Below are 23,857 nucleotides of genomic sequence, written 5' to 3' on the forward strand. Positions count from 1 at the left end.
TGTAAATTTTTGCACACAATTTAATTTACAAAGTTTTATAGTCTTATAACTCCATGACATCATAATTGCCTTATAAAAGCATCTCAAAAAGCATTTTGTAAATATCCCCAAAAAAATATTTTAATTATCATCCAAATCAAGAAAATAGATTTCATGGGTGAGAGGCGTATGAGACTATGGCAAGAAATGGATTCACCTTCCTTATTGGAAACATGTATCACACACTCCTAGATCCACTACATGCACATATTTTCAAAACTATGATAATATGACAACCAAAGGCTTTGTGCTTACAAAGGATGAGGTGTCCACCCCAAACACTCCTTGAGTAAGGCTTTTAGCAAAACAAGTAATCGTAGAGAACAATATAAATAATTGTAGCATACATGACATTGTAAGTTTTTTAAGGTTTCCAAAAAGTCTCAATGATAGATGTCGATGCATTGCTAGCATATACATGGTATATACTACCAATAGCCTTTTATAGTTTGTTAATTGACAATGTCATGCATGCCATATATTTTTTATGTACTCAAAGATATATTGTATTGGATCATCCTTATTGATGAAAGTGATTTTATGGGTGGGAGGAGTGCCTCAATTTTGAGACTACCTAAGAAATTGACTCAAGTGAGGTAAGACCCTATGTGAGAGAAACTTGGAAATTTTTATTGCCTGACACTGACCTCTCATATCTTATGCATGTAGGTGTTCAAAATAAGGGGGCATAATCATGGATGCAATGATTTGAAAGATATAACTAATAGCATGTGATGAGATCACGAAAAGGTAGTATCACATAAAGCACAATGCTTGCTTACAAGGGATGAGATGATACATGTTCAAAGTGTGTTTCACAACTAGTGCACCCCAACAAGAACGATGCACTTATAGAGGAAGCTAAAAACACTTCACTAGCTAAACTCAAATGAGTTGCACATAATCTTGTTGGTAAATGGACTCTATAATGTTACTCAAGATGTTGTGATTATTGTACTACCCCACTGCCCCTCATGGCTTCCCCCTGCATACATGCAATATGCAAAGTCTTTAGCATTTCCAAAAAGTTTCAACAAATAGCAAGTGTAGTTGCTTAATCAAGGACGTCATGGATGCCATTTATAAGTTTTCCTCTTTCATCAAGTATGAATCTCCTTTCATGAGATTGCATTTCACATCCCTTATGTATACTCAGCTTTAGCATAAATATTTTAAAAACATACATATACACTTTTATTTCACTTTAGTGTGTGGTTTCAAGGGACTTAATTTTAGTATAATTGATGGATGTTGCTTGAAAGGTTAATAAATGTGTTGAAAGGTATTTGTAAGCCAAAAGGAAAGGATATAAGGTATCATAATAGACAATTGCTTAGTTCCAAAGTCTATTTTATGTCTTGTAAAGTTGCCTAGCAGTCGAATCCCTTTTGTAGGAGAGGGATGACAAGGGTTTGTGAATAATTATAGGGAAAACAAATGTAGGGGCCATGGTCATAGTAGCATAAAGAAAAGTGGCAAACTATGAGTTTGCATGGATTATTGAAATTCGAATACACGAACTGTACTAGGTTTGTTTCCCATTCCATTTACAAATGGCATATTGGATCAAGTAGTTCAACATAACCAATATCTTTCATGGATGGGTTAAAGTGGGTGTAGTCAAACTTCCAAGATGCTTCTAAGATGGAACTATTGCCTCCATTCTAGTAGTGTATATGATAAGATGACAATGTTGTTACATGCAATGATTTGTATGTTGGTTTAGGATGTGTGAAAAATATAAGATCGATTTGTTGAGCCTTTAAGATTGTTCCAAGCTTTAAGTGCATTCATATAAGAGGTTAATTTCATTGAATAAGGCAATTTGATAGTGGGGCCTTTGCTTTGCCACCCATGTTGTGAGGGCCCTAGCATGCTTCCTTAGAGCATTGCGATCTCGCCTTAAAAAAAAAAAAAATCAATCTTGCCTTTTTTTGCAATTACATGGAAGGAACAAGAGTTGTACATGCTTAATTGTTCATGTTTGCATGCACTTGTCCTTTTAGAGAATCACCAATTCTTTTCCCTGCTCCCTAACCTCACACCAAAAATCTCAATCCCCCTCATCTTCCTTTATGTCCATGTCTATTGGAACATACATACTACCATGTTAAGCTTTTTTAAAGGTCAAATCACGTTTTGCCATGAATGGTTAAGGTTTCATTGATCTCTAAGTATATATAATTGAGTTTTGGTACAACTTTAAAAACTCTATTCAAAGCATGGAAATGACGTACTCAATTGCTAGGCTTGTATTTTAAGGCACTATCATGAATGACGATATGGACATACACGGGAAAGTGTGTAGGATGGATATACTGCATTGCCTTACTTGCAAGGAAAGAATGAATAGTGAGGGTATGCTTGTGTCACAGATGCATGTGCAATATACTTAGAATCTAGATACATGATGGATATTGTCTATTGCCTTACACTCTCCCTAATCGCTCACACTCCCTAATCTATTAAAATTAATTCGCTCACCCTCTCCCCTCCGTCTTAATTAACCTATCTCACTCTCATTAATAATTGCGCTCACGCTCTCTTCGTCTCATCGCAACCCTCCCTCTCCCTCACAACGCTCCCTCACCCTCACCCATTGGTCTCACCACCTCTCTCCCCGAGTCGCTTCTCTCTCCCCCTCTCTCCCTTCCGCTTCTGCCTTCCCTCACCTCGTAGGCCTGCCTGCTCTCCCTCTCGCTTACAACTCTCCCACGCCCTTACTTGCTTGTCTCACCCTCTCCCTCACCGGGTAGTCTCATTGCTTCTCTCCCCAAGACCCCTCTCTCTCTCTCCCTTTCTCCCTTTAGCCTCCCCCTCTCCTCACCCTGCAGCCCTGCCCGCTCTCTTCGGATCCTTTATACTTGGCAGTGGAAGAACAATTTGAAAGTTCGAGACACGTGGCGCAGCCACCTCGCCCCCCCCAAAAGAATCAATAGGCTACATCATATCTTAGGTTAATTTTTTTAGTTAACATGCCCCCGCCCAACTAATTAATTAATAGGCGCAAAACAACGACTGGGGGGGGCCTATTGCCTTACAAGGTAAGACACTCACTCAATTTTTCATGTACTTTGAATTAACATACCTTATAATCTTCATTGCAGTGTATAACAACTAATCTGATGCATCGATGTGGAAAAGAGCCCAGAGTGAATGTCCAGGTTGTCTGACTTGCAAGGTAAGACATATAATATCAAAGCAGACGATCTTTACATGGATAAACGGACAATTCAATTGTATTAATGGAAAGTTGTCTTCTTATTTACAAGGTAAGCAAAATTGTATCGTATGCAAAATAAGAGTTGCATCGCTACTTGTTTTATAGCGTATGCAAACCATATGCTTGCATTGATATAAGTGGATAAGCTAGTTGGGTGTTGGTTGCACTAAGATTGTGGAGAAGGTGTAATTCAACATGACATTTGTGGAAATAATGCTAGAATTGTATGTTCAATAGATAGGAGGGACTTGGATATACACATTTTTGGGAGGGGAGCAATGTCGGTGTATTTCAAATATCTTTTTCCTTGTCTTGTTTGCCTATCACGTTAGAAGCTCCCCTTGAAGTGACAATATTTTTGTGTGCAAGCGAGTTAGGGCAAAGAAGAATATGCAAAACCAAGGGGTAGGTGTAACCAACCTTTTTTTTTGGTAATACACTTGACAACAACGCTTCCACACTCAGATTTTGAGGGTATGAAGACGAAAAGTATACTTGATAAATGGTTGGTCCAAGGTTTAGATGACCGTTTACTAGGGATGTGGGTTGCTAGCAATAAAATAGAATTGGGCTTGAATAGTGGGGTCGATTAGGATAAATTGGTGCTGAGACCAAGGGCTAATGTGATGTGGTGGGGCAGTAAACGGTGTGGGTCGGATAAGCTTGTCCTGAGATCTGGGGCGAGGTGCGGCACACTCTGTTGTTGGAATTGATATAAAATAGAGGGTGTGAGTACGTGCTTGGAACCCTAGGAGAGAAGGAAAAGAGTGGAAAAGGTAATTTTGTCGGCCGAAGAAATAAATTAAAGGAAAAACAGGAAAAAGGCCCGAAAATAGGAAGTTTATTAAAAAAAAGGTAAGTTAATGAAATAGGGAAAAAGGCCCGAAAATAGAAAATTTTATAAGGGTACGCTGACGTGTCAAAAGGGGGGACACGCTGGATGAAGGGTGCCACGTGGAGGGCGGTGGTAGGGCGGGGAGGAAGGGACCCCTGATGGAGGAGGGATCAAAGGCGAGTTTTGGGGATCGTCTTCTCCGGCAAAACAAAAGAAAACTAGAAAAGCTTCGAAGGTCGCTGGCTATGGCGGATCCTTCCTCACAATCCTGCTTCTTCCTCGCTTTTTCTGTTTCCATGCCGCATCTCTGATCGAAATTTTCCATGCTCGTTCCGCTTCACGCCTTCCCCTTCTTACGTCTCTTCTCTTTTGTCGATTCGTTCGTTTTCTTCTTTTTCCTCGCAGGTCTTGATCCCTGGCTATGGCGAATCCTTCCTGTTTTTGTTCTAGAGATGAAAATTTTCTCATGTCTCTCTTGCTCTTGTTTCTCAGGAAGCACAATAAGAAGCAGCTCGCTGCCCGCTGGAGCCTCGGTGCATCGCTGTCGTGGCTGGTTTCGTGCAGCAGTAGAAGTTGAAAATTCACCCGTCTGTGGCCCCGTCCTCCTACATTTCTCGCCTGCCAACTCCGAGCAGATTGCCAAGGATTCCCGCACCCGCAGACCGCCCTGCCATCCAGGTACGCTTTCTTGGCGCAAACTCTTTGCGTCCTGCATCGTCAGCCTTGATGCGAGGGCAATATCATATAACGAGTTGTAGTCAGCTGATCGCAGTTACAAGGAGCTCCGCTGGGGCTTTGGATTTGATGAATTTAGTCGCCATTAAGGAGTAAAAATAGAATTTTTGCGAGGAGGCATATTGCAGCAGAAGAGGTTCCTAGAGGAGTTTGCAACATACAAATTGCATCGTCCTCAGCTGACATTTGCCTTAGTGTCGAAGTTCGGAAGATACGTGCCGTGCCGACAAACTTTCTTACAACACAGGCGATTGTTCTCAAAACTATCAGAATTGAAAGGAAAAGTGGGAATTTGGCGGAACGCTCGCGCCTCCCTCACATGTGAGGATGGCATTATTTCGCAGATTCTTCTACAGAAAGCCTCCCGATGGACTTCTTGAGATCACAGAGAGGGTTTACGGTAAGAGGATCGGAAGATCTGAATCTCAGCTGTTTGTAAAAGTATCGCTTCGGGATTTGCGCACGTTGCTGTGCTAAAGATTATTTTTTGCACTGCAGTATTCGATACGTGCTTCTCTACAGACGTCCTCGACGACGAGACTCACAAGATTCACATGCGCCAGATCGCTACACAGCTACATGAGCAATTTCCAGATTCCTCTTTTCTCGTCTTCAATTTCAGAGAAGGAGAGAGGAAGAGCCAGCTGACAGACATTCTATCGCAGTACGATATGACTGTCATGGATTATCCTAGGCAGTACGAGGGATGCCCTATTTTGTCCTTGGAGATGATACATCATTTCATGCGCTCCAGTGATAGCTGGATCTCCTTGGAAGGCCACCAAAATATTGTTCTAATGCACTGTGAGAGGGGCGGTTGGCCTACGTTAGCTTTCATGCTCTCAGGTTTTCTCATATACAGGAAACTCCATACCGGTGAACAGAAAACCCTGGATATGCTCTATAGAGAAGCTCCGAGGGGCTTGATACAGCTCCTCACCCCCTTAAACCCAATACCTTCGCAGCTACGTTACCTACAATATGTAGCACGAAGAAATATATCACCAGAGTGGCCGCCCCCCGACAGAGCTCTCGTACTTGACTGCCTTATCCTTCGAGTGGTTCCAAGTTTTGATGCAGAAGGGGGTTGCAGGCCAATAGTCAGAATATATGGTTTAGATCCACAGGGAAAAGGTGATCGGACCACACAAACACTGTTCAACATGGGGAAAAAAAACAAATCAGTGCGGCACTTCAGACAGGTGAGCAGATTTGAGTGTAAGCAGGTCCTTTGGTTGATTATGTTTGTTTGATCAGTGAAGCAGAATGCTCCATCCGTACAATTACCTGACATGTTTTCTCCGATATAATTAAGAAACATGAAATGGTTAAAGCTGGTGATCATTGGATTGTCTGTGTCCTTCAGGTTGACTGTGATGTTGTAAAGATTGACATTCAGTGTGGCGTGCAAGGCGATGTTGTATTGGAGTGTATTCACATCGATGCTGATCTAGACAGAGAGCAAATGATGTTTCGTGTTATGTTCAATACAGCGTTCATTAGATCAAATATCCTGATGCTTGGTAAAGATGATATAGATGTACTTTGGGATGCTAAGGAGCGGTTTACAAAGGACTTTCGAGCAGAAGTGAGTCAATGAAATGATGGATGCTCAAATTCTGTTAGTTTGTAGATATGCACATCTCATTGTCTTCATGCGCTTCTTGTTTGTGTGCACAGGTGCTGTTCACTGACATGGACACTTCATGTGCTCCCACAGTTCCAGTGGCAATCCTAGGTGGTGAAGAGAAAGGTGGTCTCCCAATGGAAGCTTTTGCCAAAGTGCAGGAGCTTTTCAACAACGTGGATTGGACTGATGGCAAGGAAGATGCAGCTATTCGCTTTCTGCGGCAGATTTCTGCAGTGAATGGATTTTCAGAAAGAGTGGGAAAGATATTTCCCGAAGAATCAAAATCTGATTTTAGGGATCCTATCTTTGAAGATGAAGCTGACCAGATGGCCATTGGCTCAGAACAAGAGCCCTCAAAACCATCCCAGCAGCAGAATTTAAGTTCAGGACTACATCAGCCCTCTATCTCAGATGGTCAACCCAAGGATGCTTCTTCCTCTACCTCTGCATTGGGTGCTCCTCCACCACACCCTCCTAGCTCAGCTGTCCTGCCTTCAGTACCCTCCCGGCCCGTTACATCAGGTGCTGCCCCCTCTGCCCTGCCGCCGCCACCACCCCCGCCACTGCTGCCAGTATCAGTCCCTAGTGGCAGAGGTACACCACCACCACCACCACCACCACCACCACCATCTGGAGGAAAGGCACCTCCTCCACCTCCTCCCCCACCTCCAGGAGGAAAAGGTCCTCCCCCACCTCCAGGAGGAAAAGGTCCTCCTCCACCTCCTCCCCCACCTCCAGGAGGAAAAGGTCCTCCCCCACCTCCAGCCCCACCCCCACCTCCAGGAGGAAAAGGGCCTCCTCCACCTCCCCCACCTCCAGGAGGAAAAGGGCCTCCTCCACCTCCCCCACCTCCAGGAGGTAAAGGTCCACCTCCACCTCCCCCTCCTCCAGGAGGGAAAGGACCTCCTCCACCTCCCCCTCCGCCAGGGAAAAAAGGATCTGGTGGTGCTCCTCCACCACCTATGCCTCCAGGAAAAGCAGGACCACCTCCACCTCCAGCCCCCTCGAAAGCTCGTGGAGGTCCACCTCCACCTGCCCCACCCTTTGGAAGTGTTAAGGGAGCACCTTCCTCCTCATCAGCTACACAAAATACATCACCTGCACCTCCCACCACTCTCAAAAAAACCTCTTTGAAACCACTACACTGGGTGAAAGTGACCAGGGCAGTGCAGGGCAGTCTGTGGGCAGAGTCTCAGAGGTTGGATGACCAATCCAAGTAAGAATGCTTGCTCTCCTATAGAAGTCCTGCTGTCCTATATCTAAAATCAGCTGGGGTCTGTGATGGCTTTTTTGAGAGTCATTGTGCTCGATACATTTAAAAATCTTATTGGAAGCCCTACTGCATTCATAATTGATTGTAATATGATTTTCATGAGTTGTCTGTCAGAGGTCCTGAGATCGATATGTCAGAGTTGGAAAGCCTCTTCTCTGCAGCCGTGCCAGTGCAAGTTACTGGAAGTGCTGGTGACAGGCCAGGGGGACGTCGTGCCTCACTTGGAGCTAAACAGGAGAAAGTACATTTGGTAAGGCAAATATGTGAATACAGCGAAGATGTGCTATGATACACTTGTCGACCTGGCTGTCTTCTGATAGAAATTAGTTTTCTGGCTACAGATTGATGTGCGAAGGGCAAATAACTGTGGGATCATGCTTACCAAAGTCAAGATGCCCCTGCCAGATGTAATGGTAATGAAAATCTCTCTCTCACAGACACACACACACATTTTTTTAAAGTGAAAACTTTTGATTGATTATGTTACAAGAGTAGCGACCTCAAAACGAGGCAGCCGAAATTACATCAGCTGAAAATCTCAGTGTATGCTAGATATACATCATGATCTATGCAGCGCATTTGCAAGCAATCAAAGGACACACACACACTTTTTTTTTTTTGGGGGGTAATTCGAGTAGCTTATATTACAAAGTCAGGTAATACAAAGAGTCTCTCCAAAAGCAGAGAGTCTCTATCAAAAGCAAGAGTAAACTATCTCCAAGCAAGTCCTGTCCAGGTCACCATCCTTATAGGCATCATAAATAGATTGCCTTAAGGAGGCTCTGAAGAACTCATAGGGCTGAGTGAACTGTTGTTGCAAATATGCCAGATTATGATGGTGTCCATCCACATCAGTATGGATTTGTGCCCAGAAGGCAGATCTATGATAACATTGCAAATGCAATGACAGCCATAGAGTATACCAAGTACACAGAGCAAGATGTCCTCATTCTACAGGTGGATATAGCAAAAGCTTTTGATACTGTTCAATGGAATTTCATTGCATAGACAATGACACGGATGGGTTTTGGGCCCAAGGTAGTACATTCAATTTATTGGCTGTACATTGATTCGTCTGCTCAATGCATTTTGGGTAATCATTTATCTCAGCCATGGAATTTGGGCAGATCGGTCAGACAGGGATGTCCCCTTAGTGCTTTACTTTATCACACACACACACACACACACACACACACACACACACACATTTTTTTGGGTGAAATCCATTTCTCCTTTAATTACAAAGAACAGTCCCACGAAAAGGGACAGCCAGTTACAAAGCATCAGAAGATATCATTATATAACAAGAAAGTAGGATAATCTATATCCAGTGCCTGTAGACAATCATAAAGAGATTGCCTTAAAGATGCTGGGGAGAACTGATATTTAGCGAAAGAGGGATCACCAAAGATTCGATGGTTACGATCCTTCCATAAAGTCCATATTGCCCAATATTGAACCCCCCCCCCCTCCCCCAACCACCCACCCCCACACGCTTTCTTGCATACGCACATGCGCACACATGTATGCACACATGTAATGTCTTATTTTTCCATACATAGACTTAGCTTTGTTGCCACTCACCCCTATGACTTGGCTTCCAGATCTATTGGCCAATCACCAAGTTGGAAATGTTCTTATGAATGGCATGTATATGACATAATGTATTGTTTATTAATGCTCATGCATATATATGAATGTTTATTTCGGGCTTATTTGGCCTCTAAATCAATTCACTCATGACTGTTTGGTTTGGATGATCATGTTTATGCTACCCAACATATGTTGTAGTTCCTTGAACTAGTTCTTGTTGTTGGACATGTGTTTGGAGGCTCCGTTGTCCGCGTATTGAGATAGGCTAGACCTCGATAGTGTGTGCTCTAGTCACTCTCCGTGTTGCGTGTAGTCTCTGCGTCCCTCTCTCGGTAGCGGTGTTGGCTCTCTATGCTGATCCAAACTGCCCTCATATCAGCTAGCTTGGAGCTGACTCAAATGCATAGAAGTCTGTGACGTGTTGCTGTGATCGCTCTCTCTCTCTCTCTCTCTATATATATATATATATATATAGAAAGAAAGAAAGAAAGGTGTATTAACGTCTTCAGGAGACCTCGCAGGTCTATGAGACAAGATACAAGATATATGTAACCTATACAAGCCACTGTGGGCTGAAGCAAAGGGCTCACTAAGGCCCTTGCTGAGTACTAAGTGCTAAAAATGCAAAAAGCTAGTACAAAATATATAGTAGGAAAAAAAGGGGAGCAATCAACTGCTAAGAACCAGAGCTCCAAATACATGTGGAGGCTCTATATAACCAGGCTCCCTGATGGTCCTCTGATGTGATGTAAAGAGCTTACGTATTTGTGTCTGTCGGGTTGTCTCCCCCGGTGGTGGGGGGTGCGCTCTCCTGGATCTCTTATCTGATGGGCTACATCGAGAGTAATGCCTCGTCTCTGGCGGTCTCCTTTGAGGAGGGTTGAGATAGGTCGAATCTCCATTGTGCTTGCTCTGGTCATCCCATGTGTCGTGAGTGGTCTCCGTGTCTCTTGTCCAGCAACATCGTGGTGACGGGCCTCACTGTTGATCCATAGTGCTCTCGTCTCCTCAAGCTACTCCCCCTCGATCTCATCTGGTGTTGGCTTGGATGCGTAAAAATCAGCGACGCGTGTCTGTGCTCAGTCTAGCTCGGTGTCTTGAGGCATCGATTGTAGCTGATCTCTGGCCTGCCGCACAAGGGAATCTCCGTGTCTCCGCATCTCAATCAGGTAGAGCCCAATGCAAACGTGGTCGGGGAAATGTATCAGTCGAGTGAGTGGTCCGAAGCGAAGCCCCTCCTGAAAGAGATAGTGGTATTGCCCTCAGATCTCATAGTAGGCTGGACAAACACATAGAAAATGCTCCTCTGTCTCGACCTCCCCCATTGTGCATAATTTGCAGACCCGCTGCTCTCTAGGTATGCTGGCCGCTCTCCCAGCCTCAATCCGCAGCTGGTGAGACGATTGTGAGGAATGCTTTCTTCTTGAAGTCTACAAAACAGGCCTCTTTCTTATGTTTGCTGCCCTCCGATGCAGCCGTTATGGTGACCAGATGGTCTGTTGTCGAGTGTTTGGGGATGGTGCCTCGACTCCTTGTGTCTCCGCCCATTCACTGATTTTTTGGTCAATACGAGTGCAATGATAGTGCCATATAGCTTTGTTATTAGGCTACTTACCATGATTATATGGTAATTTTTTGCCATCCTACTGTCTCCTCTCATAAGCTTGGTGAGCATTTTCTTTGTTTTCTCTCCACCTTATGTTAGCATCTTTGCAACTAGCGCTTGTGTAAATCATTCCCATCTACTAGCTTTTTCAGCCCTTTCCCCATGTCTTCTTTAGTTATGATATCATTTTCTGCTTTGATGGAAAAGGCATGATTTTCTCTAAAGGTATGGGGCACCCTGCATTGGGATATTGCCTTTTCTATTTCCTGCTCATATATGTGAGCCTTTTTAGAGTCTATCCTCAAACGGGGATGCTGTGGATTTTTGATTTGTACAGCTGGTCGTGTTCCTTCGATCCTGTACTCTGATGTCTTGTCATCAATCCTGAGGTACTTACGCTCCCTTGGGGGCTGACCCCTGCTGTTTTCGGAAGCAGAATCTGCGCAGTAATGCCCAGGCTTGGATTAAGTTCTGGCAAGCATTCGACCGCTTTCCCTTGGACAGGGAAGAGCCGGCGCCGCGAGAAAAAGTAAGCGGTCAATGAAGTAGGTGGTGGAGGCTGCATGACAAGTCTTGTGGTTGGCCTTATAATCGTATAGTCAATCATGACTGAATTATGGGGTTTATACATATGCAGCCTCCCATGTCCTTCAAAACAGGGAGAGCCATTGCATATTTGAAGTCTGAAGCTCCCACATAGAGTGAGCAACTGTTTCCCATGACAGTGGCTTCTCTTGCATCTTCTGATGTCCTCTTCCACCCTAGTCTCTCCCTTCTACTATAATGATGGCCTGCCTTGATCCCATTCGTGCATTGAAACCCCTGCCATGCCTGTATTATCTATGTGGGTCGTCTTTATTACCATAGCTGAGTTCTCCCATTCTTTGTTAATTTTGAATGTCATCTCTCATTCTCCTATGTATTTTTTTGTGTGTATCGACTTTTGAGAAACCTTGCATTCTGGGATCTCATTGCCCTCATGCTCCCATGTCTCCAATACTATGATCTTATCGGTCTTTGATATAATTCTAGGGCCTTGTCTAGGGACATATAGTGACCATCTGCCCACATTCCATACTTCGATTCTGAGGGTCTCGAGTCCCTATGCATGGTTACCTCCTCCTTTGCTCCCTTTTGTAATGACCTGTCCATGCTTTACACATGCCCTTTTTCTATCTTTTTTTGATCATCTCCATCTCCTTGAGCTGTTGAGAGAGATTCATCCTATCATGGTGGTCTTGTTCTGTAAACATTCTATTTGGTATTTGTCTACATGTAAACATACTTAGATCCTTCTCTTGCTGCTCTTACTTCAAGCTTTCAGGATAATTCCTATGCTGCTTGTGATTTGATTCGTCCTGTTTCCCAATAGGACACCTTGTAAAAGCAAATTGTGCTAAAGTTTGCTTGTTAGATTGTCAGTAGCAGGTTCTGTGTAAGATATTTTAGACTCGAAGCTTCAGTTTGAAAGCTTGTGAAAGTCCTTCATAGGTGGCTTGCAATCTAAAAACCTGCCTGCAAGAATAACCCTGAGCCTAGAATTGGGCAAAAGCAATTTTGTGATATTGTACGCTGGCTCTAGAGGAGAAGTCTCACTATGGTTATTATTGGGGTCATACATTATAAATTTAAAACACTTGAACTGCAATTTTTTTTGTGGAAACTCTTTTTCATTCCAAGTAAATAAAATGTGGGACTTGAGATTTTGTGAGAGTTGTGATGGCATAATACATTGTGGTATGCATGTGGATTTGAGTTCGAAGATCTCATCTAATAGTGGTCTAAAGCATCTCTATCAATATTGTGGTCAATGCATGCCCTGATTGGATGCATATTTTGTCACAGGCCGCTATTTTGGCTTTGGATGGATCCATATTAGATGTTGACCAGGTTGAGAATCTGATTAAGTTTGTCCCTACAAAGGAGGAGATTGATCTACTCAAGGTATCTTCCCTGATATGTCATATCATATTCTATTATTTGTTAGAAATCAGCAATTTTGATGTTATAAATGTATATACTTTTGGTTAGGGAGCATGTAGTAGAACTCACGACAGAAACTCAGTACGAATACTTTGTATAAATGGATGCTCAAGTATGTGTGGGTGTGTGGATTTGTATGTGTGAGAGCATATTTTTATACTATGGTCTACACCCACTGTTGGGCGCTGATGACGTCAGTGGGGATGTCATAGTAGCTAGTCCCTGCTATGCATGATGGAGTTTATGGTTTTCAACCTTGTGAGTGACTCTCATGAGATTGAAACTGCACTATGTTGTGTTTTTAGAGGATGAGTTTGGGAATGTTCCTGGATTCATCTAGGTATATGCTTCTGCCGTATTAGCGGACATGCAAATTTCACCTTGTGAAGTTTTCGTCCAAGTTGCGGCCTGCTAGTATTGTGATAATTCTTTCTATCTTAAATGGTGCGTTGCCCTATCAGCTAGATTTAGATTTAGATGCTCGTTGAGGAGAGACTAAAATGAAAATGTTTAGACTTCACAAGCAGTTGTAGCTTGAATGAAGAGATTTTGGACTACCTTTTGATTAGCCTTCTCCTTTAGTGCTAGCCTTCATCATGGCTGAGTCTGCCCTTCACCTCCGGAGTGCCGACAGAAACTCAGTACGAAGACTTTGTATAAATGGATGCTCAAGTATGTGTGGGTGTGTGGATTTGTATGTGTGAGAGCATATTTTTATACTATGGTCTACACCCACTGTTGGGCGCTGATGACGTCAGTGGGGATGTCATAGTAGCTAGTCCCTGCTACGCATGATGGAGTTTATGGTTTTCAACCTTGTGAGTGACTCTCATGAGATTGAAACTGCACTATGTTGTGTTTTTAGAGGATGAGTTTGGGAATGTTCCTGGATTCATCTAGGTATATTACCTTTGAATCCACTTTGGTCTTTTTGTGCATCGGTTTAGCCTTTGAATTGTTCGGTTTGTGTACTACGATGAGCATATCAAGTAGGGCAATAAGGATGTCCACAGCATAGGACATCCAAAAAGTCCACATTATAGGGCCCTGAAATATAACTCCGCCGCTCTCCCCCTCCCCATCCTGCCCAAAACCAAAACAACAGAAACAAAAAACAAAACACTTTCTTTCCCCACCTCGTTGGCACCCTCTGAGCTGATGCCACTATCTGTGTGATACACACAGCCTTCCAGGTTGTGCCAAATTTTACTAGGTCAGCTATCAGGTGGTCCAAACATGGAAAATCATGGGAGGCCAGAGTTGGTTTCTTTGGTATTGCTTTCCGTCTTGTATTTCTGATTAGTCTAGGTGTTACTTCGGGATGATGCATTTTTCATAGGATTGAGACCTTGCCCTTGTATTATCGTCTTAAAAATATTTTTTTTTTCCTAGGAGAAATGAAAAAGTACAAGGCATTTGCCTTTGCATTATCACTGCAGGGACTGCTTTCAACACTCTTGAAGGAGGATGCTTCCTGGGGAATAGTCTCTGCTGGAATCATTGTGCAGCAGCTTCATAAATCAAAAGCTCCATCATACACGGCTGGTAACGAACTACAAACTTACTGTTGTGAAGGCCATGAAACAAGTAAACAAGGTGCAACAGTTTCTGGTTCTGTGATCATCCCTAAATAGTGAGTAGAATCCAGAACTGAAGTGGGGAAAATGTGCAACTGACATTGAAAGCTAGGCTAGGAAAGCACTGCAGGGTGAACAGCAAAAGTACCATCATTAGTTGGGGAAAGTGCAGGTCATGGGCTGGGCCTACCACAGGACTTGTGAGGGGCTGCACAAGGACAGGTAGAGAGTCTTCTTCTCAGAGTTCAGCTTGAGCAAGTACTCAGCTGCTAGAGTCACCTTATTGAAAGTTGAATATCAGTGATATATACAAATAAAGTATAGCAGCCTATTTATAGTTCCAGACTGGCTGCAGATACAATATTGCTTATGGGATAGGTCCCCAAGTACCGTGTGGCAACAACCCATCAGCCTAGTAAAAAGACTACTTAACAGACTGCTAGCTAGCTAACTACCTCCCCAAAAAAATTTGTCCCAAATTTTTAGTAGCCTCTGATTCCTGAAAGAGCAGGAGAAGTAAATGAGCTTCATGCAGCTACAATGGTATTCAAACCTCTGAAATTGAGGAGATAGGGGTACTGTTCTACAATAGAGGAAGACTCATCATGAGGTAGGCCTCTCCATTTGATGTAGTACTCCACATAGGACTTATTTCTCAACACTCTCTAAAGCACTAATGTTTTTTGGAATATACTCAATGTGGCCCGCCTCATCCATAGGGGTTAATTCTTCTCCGTTGGAACGAGGCATTTTTTTAGTGAAATATGGAAAACATTATGAACTCTGGTAGTAGGAGGAAGCTCCTACTGATAGCCCATTTCACCAACTTTACTAATCACCTTATAGTGTGCATAATACCTATGGGCAAGCTTGACATTTGTATTCCTCTTCAGAGATGCATACATCGATTTGTGGAGCCTTAGGAATACATGATCCCCCTCCTCAAAGTAGAGTTCTCTTTGATGCTGATCTGTATACAGTTTTGCATGGGCTTGGGCCTTAATCATATTCTCCTTGCATTGCTGTAGTAGAGCAGTCATGTGGGCCAGATCATCCTTTGCTTGTTGGTTGGTCATTGCACTATCAACAACTGTGGAAGGTACATGAACTTTGCAACGATACATAGCTTCAAATGGGCTTACCCAATTGAGGAATGTTTAATACTATATAGCAGAATTCAGCTACATGAAGCCACTCTGTCTGAGTTTTAAAACAGAAATGTCTGAGGTCTTCTTCCAGCCACCTATTTACCCTTTGTTTGGCCATCAGTTTGAGGATGACCAGCAGTTCCTGGCAAAAATGCCCCATGAAGTCGGCATCACGGTCACTCACTATCCTATGGCAATCCATGTAATTTGAAGACATTTTCCGTAAGTTGGGAAGCAATCATGGAGGCTGAATATTGAGTTTTGGTGGGTATGAAGTGTGCAGCCTTTGTGAGCCTATTAACCACAACATAAATGCTATTCCAGCCTCTAGGAGTCACAGGTAGACCCATGATAAAGTCCATGGATATGTGTGTCCATTGACCTTCTGGAATAGGTAGAGGTTGGAGCAGACCATCTGGGCTGAGGTTTAATTCTTTGTTTTGCTGGCATGTGTAACAGCACTGCACATGGTTGTACACATCCTTCCAAAACCCCTTCCAATAAAAACTTTGCTTCACTCTCTCATAGGGTGAAGAATGCACCTCCTGCAGCACCAGTAGCTTATACCCTGAGCCCTTTATGTAACTTGTAATGTGATGGTCAAGGCAGTTGGGGTCCTGCAGGTCTTGAAATAAAGTTGCAGCTGCTGGATCTTTCCTCTTGAATTCCATGGATCCAATTCTTGTAGATTTCTGTAAAAGAGGATAAAGTGCATGCTTACATCCTAGAAAGTGAATCAGCCACTATATTTTCTTTCCCAACGTTTTATTCAATGCCAAAATCATAGTTTTGCACAACGGAAAGCCACCTTCTCTATTTGGGAGATAGGTTGGACTGGGATAAGAAATATCTGAGAGTTTTATGATTAGTCTTTACCTTAAAATGACTCCCATATATGTAGGGATGCCATTTCTTGATAGCCTGCAATATGGCTAGCATTTCCTGCTCATAAATGTGGTAGGTCAGCTTCTTGTCATCAAGCTTCTGGTGATAAAACAAAAGAGGAACACAGCTAAAAAACAACAGATAATCTTCAGACTGGAAGATATTGAGGCCGGGGCAATCATGGAATCAGAATTGTAGTGTGTTCTGGCTCCAAGTGATAGGAGCTTAGCACACCATCCAAAGCATGGATCCAAAATTACAGGAATCGTGCCAGACACAAACTCATTGAAATCTTTCCCAGATACAAAGTAGAAAGCCCACGAACCACCAATCCAAAAAAAAAAAAGCAATCTCAGGATAACGTAACACCCACAAGCACCTTCTGACAGCACAAGAAACAGCAAAATATAGGAAATGAACCCACAGCTCACTGGGAAAAGTCTCTCTGTATTTGCATCAGGAACCAATCACGTACAGCTTCATAGATGTTTGGAGTCAGCAAGAAAACTCTTTTAATGACGTACACAAGTTAGCGATCAAGCTTCCTCGTCAACTCAGCAACCCACCAATCACGTGGTCGTAGGTAGATCCATAGACAAATCAGCGCCTGTATTAAACTGCCTGTGCCTTATCGCCATCCAGTCACTTCAGAAGAGTAGCCAAGGAGAATCTCAAATGAACTCCCAAATCTAGTAATTCAGCCAGCAACCTGACAAACTCTTGACTCAAAGCAATTCGATCAATCATTTGGCATACTGATCATTCTCACGCCACACCAACGGACAAAAGACACCAGCATCAAGTCGTTCTTCTCTCTTACTATTAGGAAATCAGAGTCAATCAGAGAATGACGTAGGAGCACCTTTCAATTCAACAGCAAGAACATTTTCCCTTCGATCGTGAAACCATTGTTGTGAACCAGCCCGTTACTCAAGCCTTCTTCTCAGGAAATATCCCACGATCAAATCAGCAAATGATCACAACATCAAGAACGTATCACAAAGAAGTTGTTCAGTTCCCTTAGAACGAATCACAATTAGCAACTGGCCTTTCATTACTCTCACGATGAGTCTAGTTCCCTTAGAACACCATCGTTGAAGAAGACGAGGACGTCACGCTGAAGTGCGTTTCTTTGCAACCACACTCCCTCCTTCTCCCATCGCACTTCTCCTCTTCTATGATGTTAGGATCTCTCTCATTTTCATGCCAACCTCCTCCTTGAGACAGCCACGGATCCATCACCCTTTTGGAAACTCTAGCAACCTTCCACCACGTAACATGGCAGCTCCCCACTTTCTTTGAGCGTTTCACCTGATCACGTAGCCAGCTTGCACATCCATACAAAACTCCCACATTTGCTGGCCACCTCATCTCATGAATTAAACCACTCTCTTTCCCTTTTCCAAAAAACATACATCAAGGCGAAAAATGCCCCACATTCACATTTAATGCACATTCCCTTCAAGCCAGCACTTACCCACAATCTATCACATATAATGAACCCATCCTTGATACACGGGATACTCATATGGGCCCCAACAAATGGAAACCACTCATAACAAAGGAAACCCAAGACACAAGGTAATAAAAGAACATATATCAAGTCACACACAAAAAACTCCCGTCACACATTGGATACCACAAATGCTCTGGATATGGGTGTACCCACACTGCTTCTCATCATTTTCCATGTGCCCCTGCAAAAAAACATTTTTTGTTTATCTTGAAATATATACATCCATTCATCATAGTTCCAGAAGTAGTCTCTGGTATCCCATAACCTACACCAAAACATAAAAGTGCATATCTATGTGCCTGCCCTTTATTATGTACAATGCACAAGAGCTTACTACATTTTTTGACCTATTACTAGCTTCATAGGCTATTGTACCATTGCTTTGCTTTAGCACTGCCCTCAGGCCTATACCACTAGCATCAGCTTCAATGGTGAATGGTTGAGAGAAATCTAGGCACACGAGGATGGGTGGTGAAGCCAAAGCATCCTTTAGGTCTCGGAAACTCTTCTCTGCAGTGGCTGTTAGAAAAAGACCTCATTCTTGAGGCGACCTGCTATTTTTGCAAAGTATTTAATGAACCTCCTATAGAAGGATGCTAGCCGTAGAATTTCCCTTAACTGAGTTCTATTGTGAGGGCATGGCCGTTCTCTTACACTTGACCTCATTTGGGTCACTCTTATTCCCTTGCTGTTGACTATATGACCAAGGTACTCCACTTCATTAGCCATGAATATGCACTTGCTAGCCTTGGCAAGGAGTTGGTGGGTTCTCAATACTTCAAGGACTTACTTTACACGCATGGGAATGGTCCTCCTCAGACTTGCTGTAAATGAGTATATCATCAAAGAAAACCAGGACAAATTTGTAGAGATAGTGCTGTAGTATCTTGTTCATGAGTGCTTGGAAGGTTGTTGGATCATTAGTGAGGCCAAATGCCATCATCTTGAACCGATATAGACCACGTTTAGTTCTAAAGGCTGTTTTTGGGTCATCTTCCTCCTTCATCCATACCTAGCCTAGCATAACCATCCCCATGAGAAAGAAAGAAATTTTATTAGAGTCTTCGGAAAACCGATGGGTCTATGAGACTGAAAGAATACCTGATACAAATCACAGTAAGGGTGGAGCTACTGAAATGAGCATCATCACCCGTGCTGAATTCTAAGTTTGATCATACATAATCAAATACATCTGGATGTGGAGCGGAATCCTTCGTATGTCATGTCCCCCTGGCTGGTGCATAGTCGGTGATGGGACGTTGGTGCCCGTCAAGGGGTGCCGTGTGTCTCGGTCTCCTGGATGAGGCTCGACGCAAGACCAGAGCCGCCGTGACTCCCGTGGGACGTATCTTGGGTCTAAACAATGATGGGAGGTCCCCTAGAGTGATTTGTGTGTCCCCTCGATGTCTCGTGTGTCGTGCTACGATCGTTGGGTCGGGGTCTTTGTCATGTCGGCGGCTAGAGACTGGACGATCAATGTCACTCGATGGGAAGAACTCTGTGATCCTGCTCTGAGAGGTGTCTGATGATGTGGCCAAGCCCTGTTGCCTGAGTAAGTACTCTCTATATCGGACTCTCTTGTGAATGAAGGCCGCGAGGCATCTCTGATCTGGGTAGGTGAGGAATCTGGAAAGGAGCCCGGAGCCGTCTCTGAAGAGGCAGTGGTAGCGACCTCGGATCTCGTAGTACATTGGGTACCTGAAAATAAAATGCTCCTCCGACTCAACCTCCTGACAGTCGCACAATATGCATAAGTGCCGCTCTCTATGCGGAGGCGGTGTGATGATACTCGAAATTGTCCGATGGAGATGTGTAGTGAGTGAGGCATATGAAGCTCAGTGTACCCCGGTGGTGTGATGAATCCCTTCTCCGAAATGCGAAGACAATAATCTCTGTAGAAACCCAGCTTCACTGGAAGCTCCCTCGGCTCCAACCAGGTCCTGAAGGTATGTAGTTGCAGGAGATCCTATCGAATGATCTGGTTGGTATGTGGCCCAATCGGGATGGTGAGTGGGAGTACTAGAGGGGCATCTAAACTGTACAGAAAAGGAGGTATCCTATCGATGTGGAACCCTAGTCTCACAAACCATTTGTGAGTCCGTGTATACCAGCATCGCTCGTCTCCCTCTGCTGCCAACCTCATGGAGGAATCTAGAGCCAACCATGGCAACCTCTGTCTCCCTGATGTGCAGTCCCCATATGATCTAACCCGGTGTAGATATGTGATGGTCTGAAAGGCTGCATCTAGTTGGAGTGGAGAAGCACCAAACTTGGCCTGAATGATGTGATGTGGTACAGATGGTTTCCCCCGGATCATCCGTGAGAGCATGAGGATCTGCAAGTGCTCCACTCGTGTCCACATTATCTTTGACATGTCAGGCCCCCAACAAGGGCTGCCATACATACCGGCTAGTCGGACCAAGGAGTTGAAGAGAAGAGCCTTGGTCTGAGGGTCCTGGAAGTGGGAGTGAAAGCACTGTCTCTCTAGCCGAGTCAGTGAGGCGTATCCTCTGCTCAGTCTGGCCTACATCGTTGGTCTCATCGTGAAGATCGGGCCGGAGAAGATGACCCCCAAGTAAGTGTATGAGGATACGATCTCAATTGGTGACCCACCCAAAGTAAAAGTAAACTGCTTCCGTTGCATGTTTGCTCGAGAGGTGTTAAAGATCATGACCTTGGTCTTGCCAAGGTTGACCTCCAAATCATGGGGTAAACAAAAAGCCTGCAGTGCATCTAGGTGTCGTTGGAGCCCCTCAGGTGTGGACGACAAGAGTGCCACATCATCTGCATAAAGAAGAATCCTAATGATGATCCCAGCAAGTGAGCAACCGGTCCCTCCGAACGTCCCCATGAAAGTCTTAAGCTCATCGATGTAGAGGCCAAACAGGGTCGAAGATAAGGGACAACCCTGTTTGACCCCTATGGTACTCGGGATCTCATCTGTCCAACCTACGCTTGTACGAACTCGGCCTGAGACTCTCTCATACAGTGGCATGATTGCCCAAATGATCTCCTGATCAAATCCCAGTGTCTGTAGGCGTGTGATAAGACAAGCTCGAGGTACTGTGTCAAAGGCTTTGCAGAAATCCACAAAGCAACAGTATACCCTCTCCTTCTGTGATCTGGTCTCCTTAATGACACTCCTGAGTGTGAGTATGTGATCCATAGTCCCATGGTCTTGCCTGAAACCGGCCTGACCCTCTGCTCTGAGCCCTCTCATCTCTGCGAACAGGTTGACCGATGCATCCAATACAGCTGCATAGATCTTAGACATCACATGTCCAATCATGATAGTCTACTCGAGTCCATGGGATCCCCTATCTTGTGGATGGGGGTGATGGTGTTGAGTGTCCAAGTGCTAGGGAAGCCAAGGCAAACAGCGTCATTGAATAGCTTTGCTAGGATCGGGGCTAATGTGTTGATCCCATATGTGATAAACTCAGTGCATAGCCCCTCGTGATCCTTAGCTCGGCCATTGTGCAGTTTCAATGTCGCGTCCTTGACTCCCCCTTTGGTGAACAATGTGTAAGTGGTGGGATGAGGTGTGTGTATGAGGTCTGGAGTGGGCTGGTGTGGGACATCATATAGATGGTGTGCATACGTGTGCCAGACTCTCGTGCCGGTGAGGGGTGATGAGGACCTACGCTCAAGGAATCTCCGCCAAAAATCCTTAGAGTTGTTGTTGTACAAGATGTGCAGCAGCGCCTCCTCATTTTGACGAAGGAAAGCCTGCTTCTTTTGACGTACGAGACGTTGGTACTTGCGTACCGTGTCTGGTGTGTTCGGGAGGTGACATCTGGTTTCAAGTCGGAGCTGTCGGCGATAAGCCTTGCACTCTACATCGTACCAATTGTTGCAGGGTACAGAACCAAGAGGTGGTGGTCTAGTGGACCGTGTGGTGTGGGGAAAGATTTGGAGGGCAGCCTCGTGGAGTGTGCGACTAATCAGGGCAGCACGGTCCTCTATGAGTGGTATGTGATCGATGTAGGTTAGGAGTTTGTTTAGGCATCCAGAGTAGGCCGGTGAGAGGCTGTGATCAAAGTGTATGTCGTGGTAGGTGTCGTGCTTCTTATATGGTGTGTGTGGTGTGGCTAGCGTGGGGTGGCGATAGTGAAGAATAGGTATGTGTGATCAACTCCTGGAGGGAGTGGTGCTACGTTGAAGTCGGTGATATATGAAGTGAAGGTAGGGGATCCCATGATGTAATCTACTACACTAGTGCCCCCCCCCCCGGTGTGGGAAGCAAGTAAAACCACCTGAGGAGGGCCATAGATCGAGCCCGTTGTAGATGATGAGATCATGCATCTTGCCCAAATCAAGGAGCGCGTGTCCATATGGTGTAATAGGCCCGTGTCGGTCCGATGAGGTCCTGGTCATACTTGCTCTGTCTAGGTCCATGTCTGGCAGCATGATAGAGTCGTCTCAGAGGTCCAGGAATGGTGCCTATCGCGTACTCGTCCTGGTGTTGAAGTCCCCTACAAGGAGAACTTTCCCGCGGGTTGAAAGGTCTGGGATATCTTGATGTAAGGGTGCATATGGTGATGTCTCACCCTCTTCTCGTGCCACTCTGGCGAAGTGGGATGTGTCTGGCGGGAAGTAGCATATTGCTATGAAAAGGTCATGGGTGTCTGTGCGTCGGATCCGGATCCACATGAATCGGGAGCGTGCGTCCTTCCTTTCAATGGAGATGGCTCCAGCGAGGGAAGACCTGTATAATACTGCGACCTTGCGTGATCCTCGGACTCCTCCTGTATCCCTCGTCTCATCCCTGAAGGCTGACTCCCATGTGTAGCCACTGACTATCGGTAGTGGACGCTCTGGGCTCTGGTGTGTCTCCGTGTAAAAGACTATGTCTTGTCTTGTATAAGACTCCGAGAAGTTCCCTGGGTCTGACCATAAGGTACCATTACAGTTCCAAATGGTGCAATCTAGGGTCTCAAAAACCTGAGTCTCATAGGCCCCGTCCTCCTAGGGAGTATGGGTGGGAGCCTGACGGGTGCCGGTCAAAAACCTACCATCTCGGACTGCGGCCCATTTCCCCTCCTTGCGGGCAACATCTCGCTACTACAGAAGAACTCGTTGCTCCTCAATCTGTAGCGGTGTCAAATCCTCGTCCATGGACAGGGTGGGATGCTCTCATAGAGAGACTCGGCGTCGAAGTGTTGCTAGTCGAGCATGTGAGTCTCTGAAGCGAATGACTAGGGGCTGCTCTCGGTTGGGATCTCTCCCAACACACCATGCTCCCTCTATGCCATGGTCGGGGACCCCCATGGTGGTGGTCACAAAGGTGATCGCCTCCTCCATGGGTGTTGTAGTGGTGCTGGTCCTGTCTCGCGTGATTCCTCGTATCCGGATGTTGAGGGCCTTCGAAGCCCTCTGTTGTTGCTCCTGTATGGCGGCTGAAATGGTTGCCTTTGCAGGCTCCCGTTTTGCCACGTCCACCCATCTAGTCGTCTCTGCTATAGCCGACGGTATCGTGGCTATTTGTGCCTCCATCTCTGTGACTGGGGTCCCTCTAGGCGTTGCTCTGAGGGTCCCGAGCTCCTCTCGAAGCTGTGTGATGTCGTGTCTGAGTCCCTGGATAAGGGTGCCCTGCTCGTGTATAATGCGAGCCTGCTCCTGAGTGTATCGGGCCTGCTCTTGGGTGTAATGTGTCAGCTCTGCCTGACGGGCCCGGATGCTGTGTATCTCAGCCAATAGGGAGTTCCAAGCATTTGGCGGGGGCCTAAGATGTCCTGGTTCAGGTGGGAACTGGATCTCGAGATGGGTTGGAATGAAGGTGGGCTGCTGAGGTTGTACTGAGGGTGGGGACAG

General features: G+C 45.0%; 1 protein-coding gene across 4 annotated transcripts in view; it reads left to right on the plus strand.

The window, feature by feature from the left end:
* The first annotated feature begins 4,686 nt into the window (after nucleotides 1-4,686).
* Nucleotides 4,687-23,857, plus strand: part of LOC147883499 (formin-like protein 14) — a 77,806-nt gene continuing 58,635 nt past the window's right edge. For 2 of the 4 annotated variants that reach the window (XM_087399275.1, XM_087399273.1), the window contains exons 1-8: nucleotides 4,687-4,775; nucleotides 4,870-5,232; nucleotides 5,331-6,034; nucleotides 6,199-6,420; nucleotides 6,513-7,678; nucleotides 7,850-7,985; nucleotides 8,077-8,148; nucleotides 12,780-12,878. In XM_087399275.1, the coding sequence (XP_087255401.1) occupies nucleotides 5,160-5,232; nucleotides 5,331-6,034; nucleotides 6,199-6,420; nucleotides 6,513-7,678; nucleotides 7,850-7,985; nucleotides 8,077-8,148; nucleotides 12,780-12,878 (2,472 nt within the window). In that variant the 5' untranslated portion in view covers nucleotides 4,687-4,775; nucleotides 4,870-5,159. Of the gene's footprint in view, nucleotides 4,776-4,859; nucleotides 5,233-5,330; nucleotides 6,035-6,198; nucleotides 6,421-6,512; nucleotides 7,679-7,849; nucleotides 7,986-8,076; nucleotides 8,149-12,779; nucleotides 12,879-23,857 lie in introns of all 4 variants that reach the window. The other 2 variants (XM_087399274.1, XM_087399276.1) reach the window with 2 other exon arrangements.

The sequence above is a fragment of the Dipteris shenzhenensis genome, chromosome 28, assembly GCF_047967505.1.
Source record: "Dipteris shenzhenensis isolate YYH24624 ecotype China chromosome 28, Dip_SZ_1.0, whole genome shotgun sequence".
In the NCBI taxonomy this organism is placed as follows: Eukaryota; Viridiplantae; Streptophyta; class Polypodiopsida; order Gleicheniales; family Dipteridaceae; genus Dipteris; species Dipteris shenzhenensis.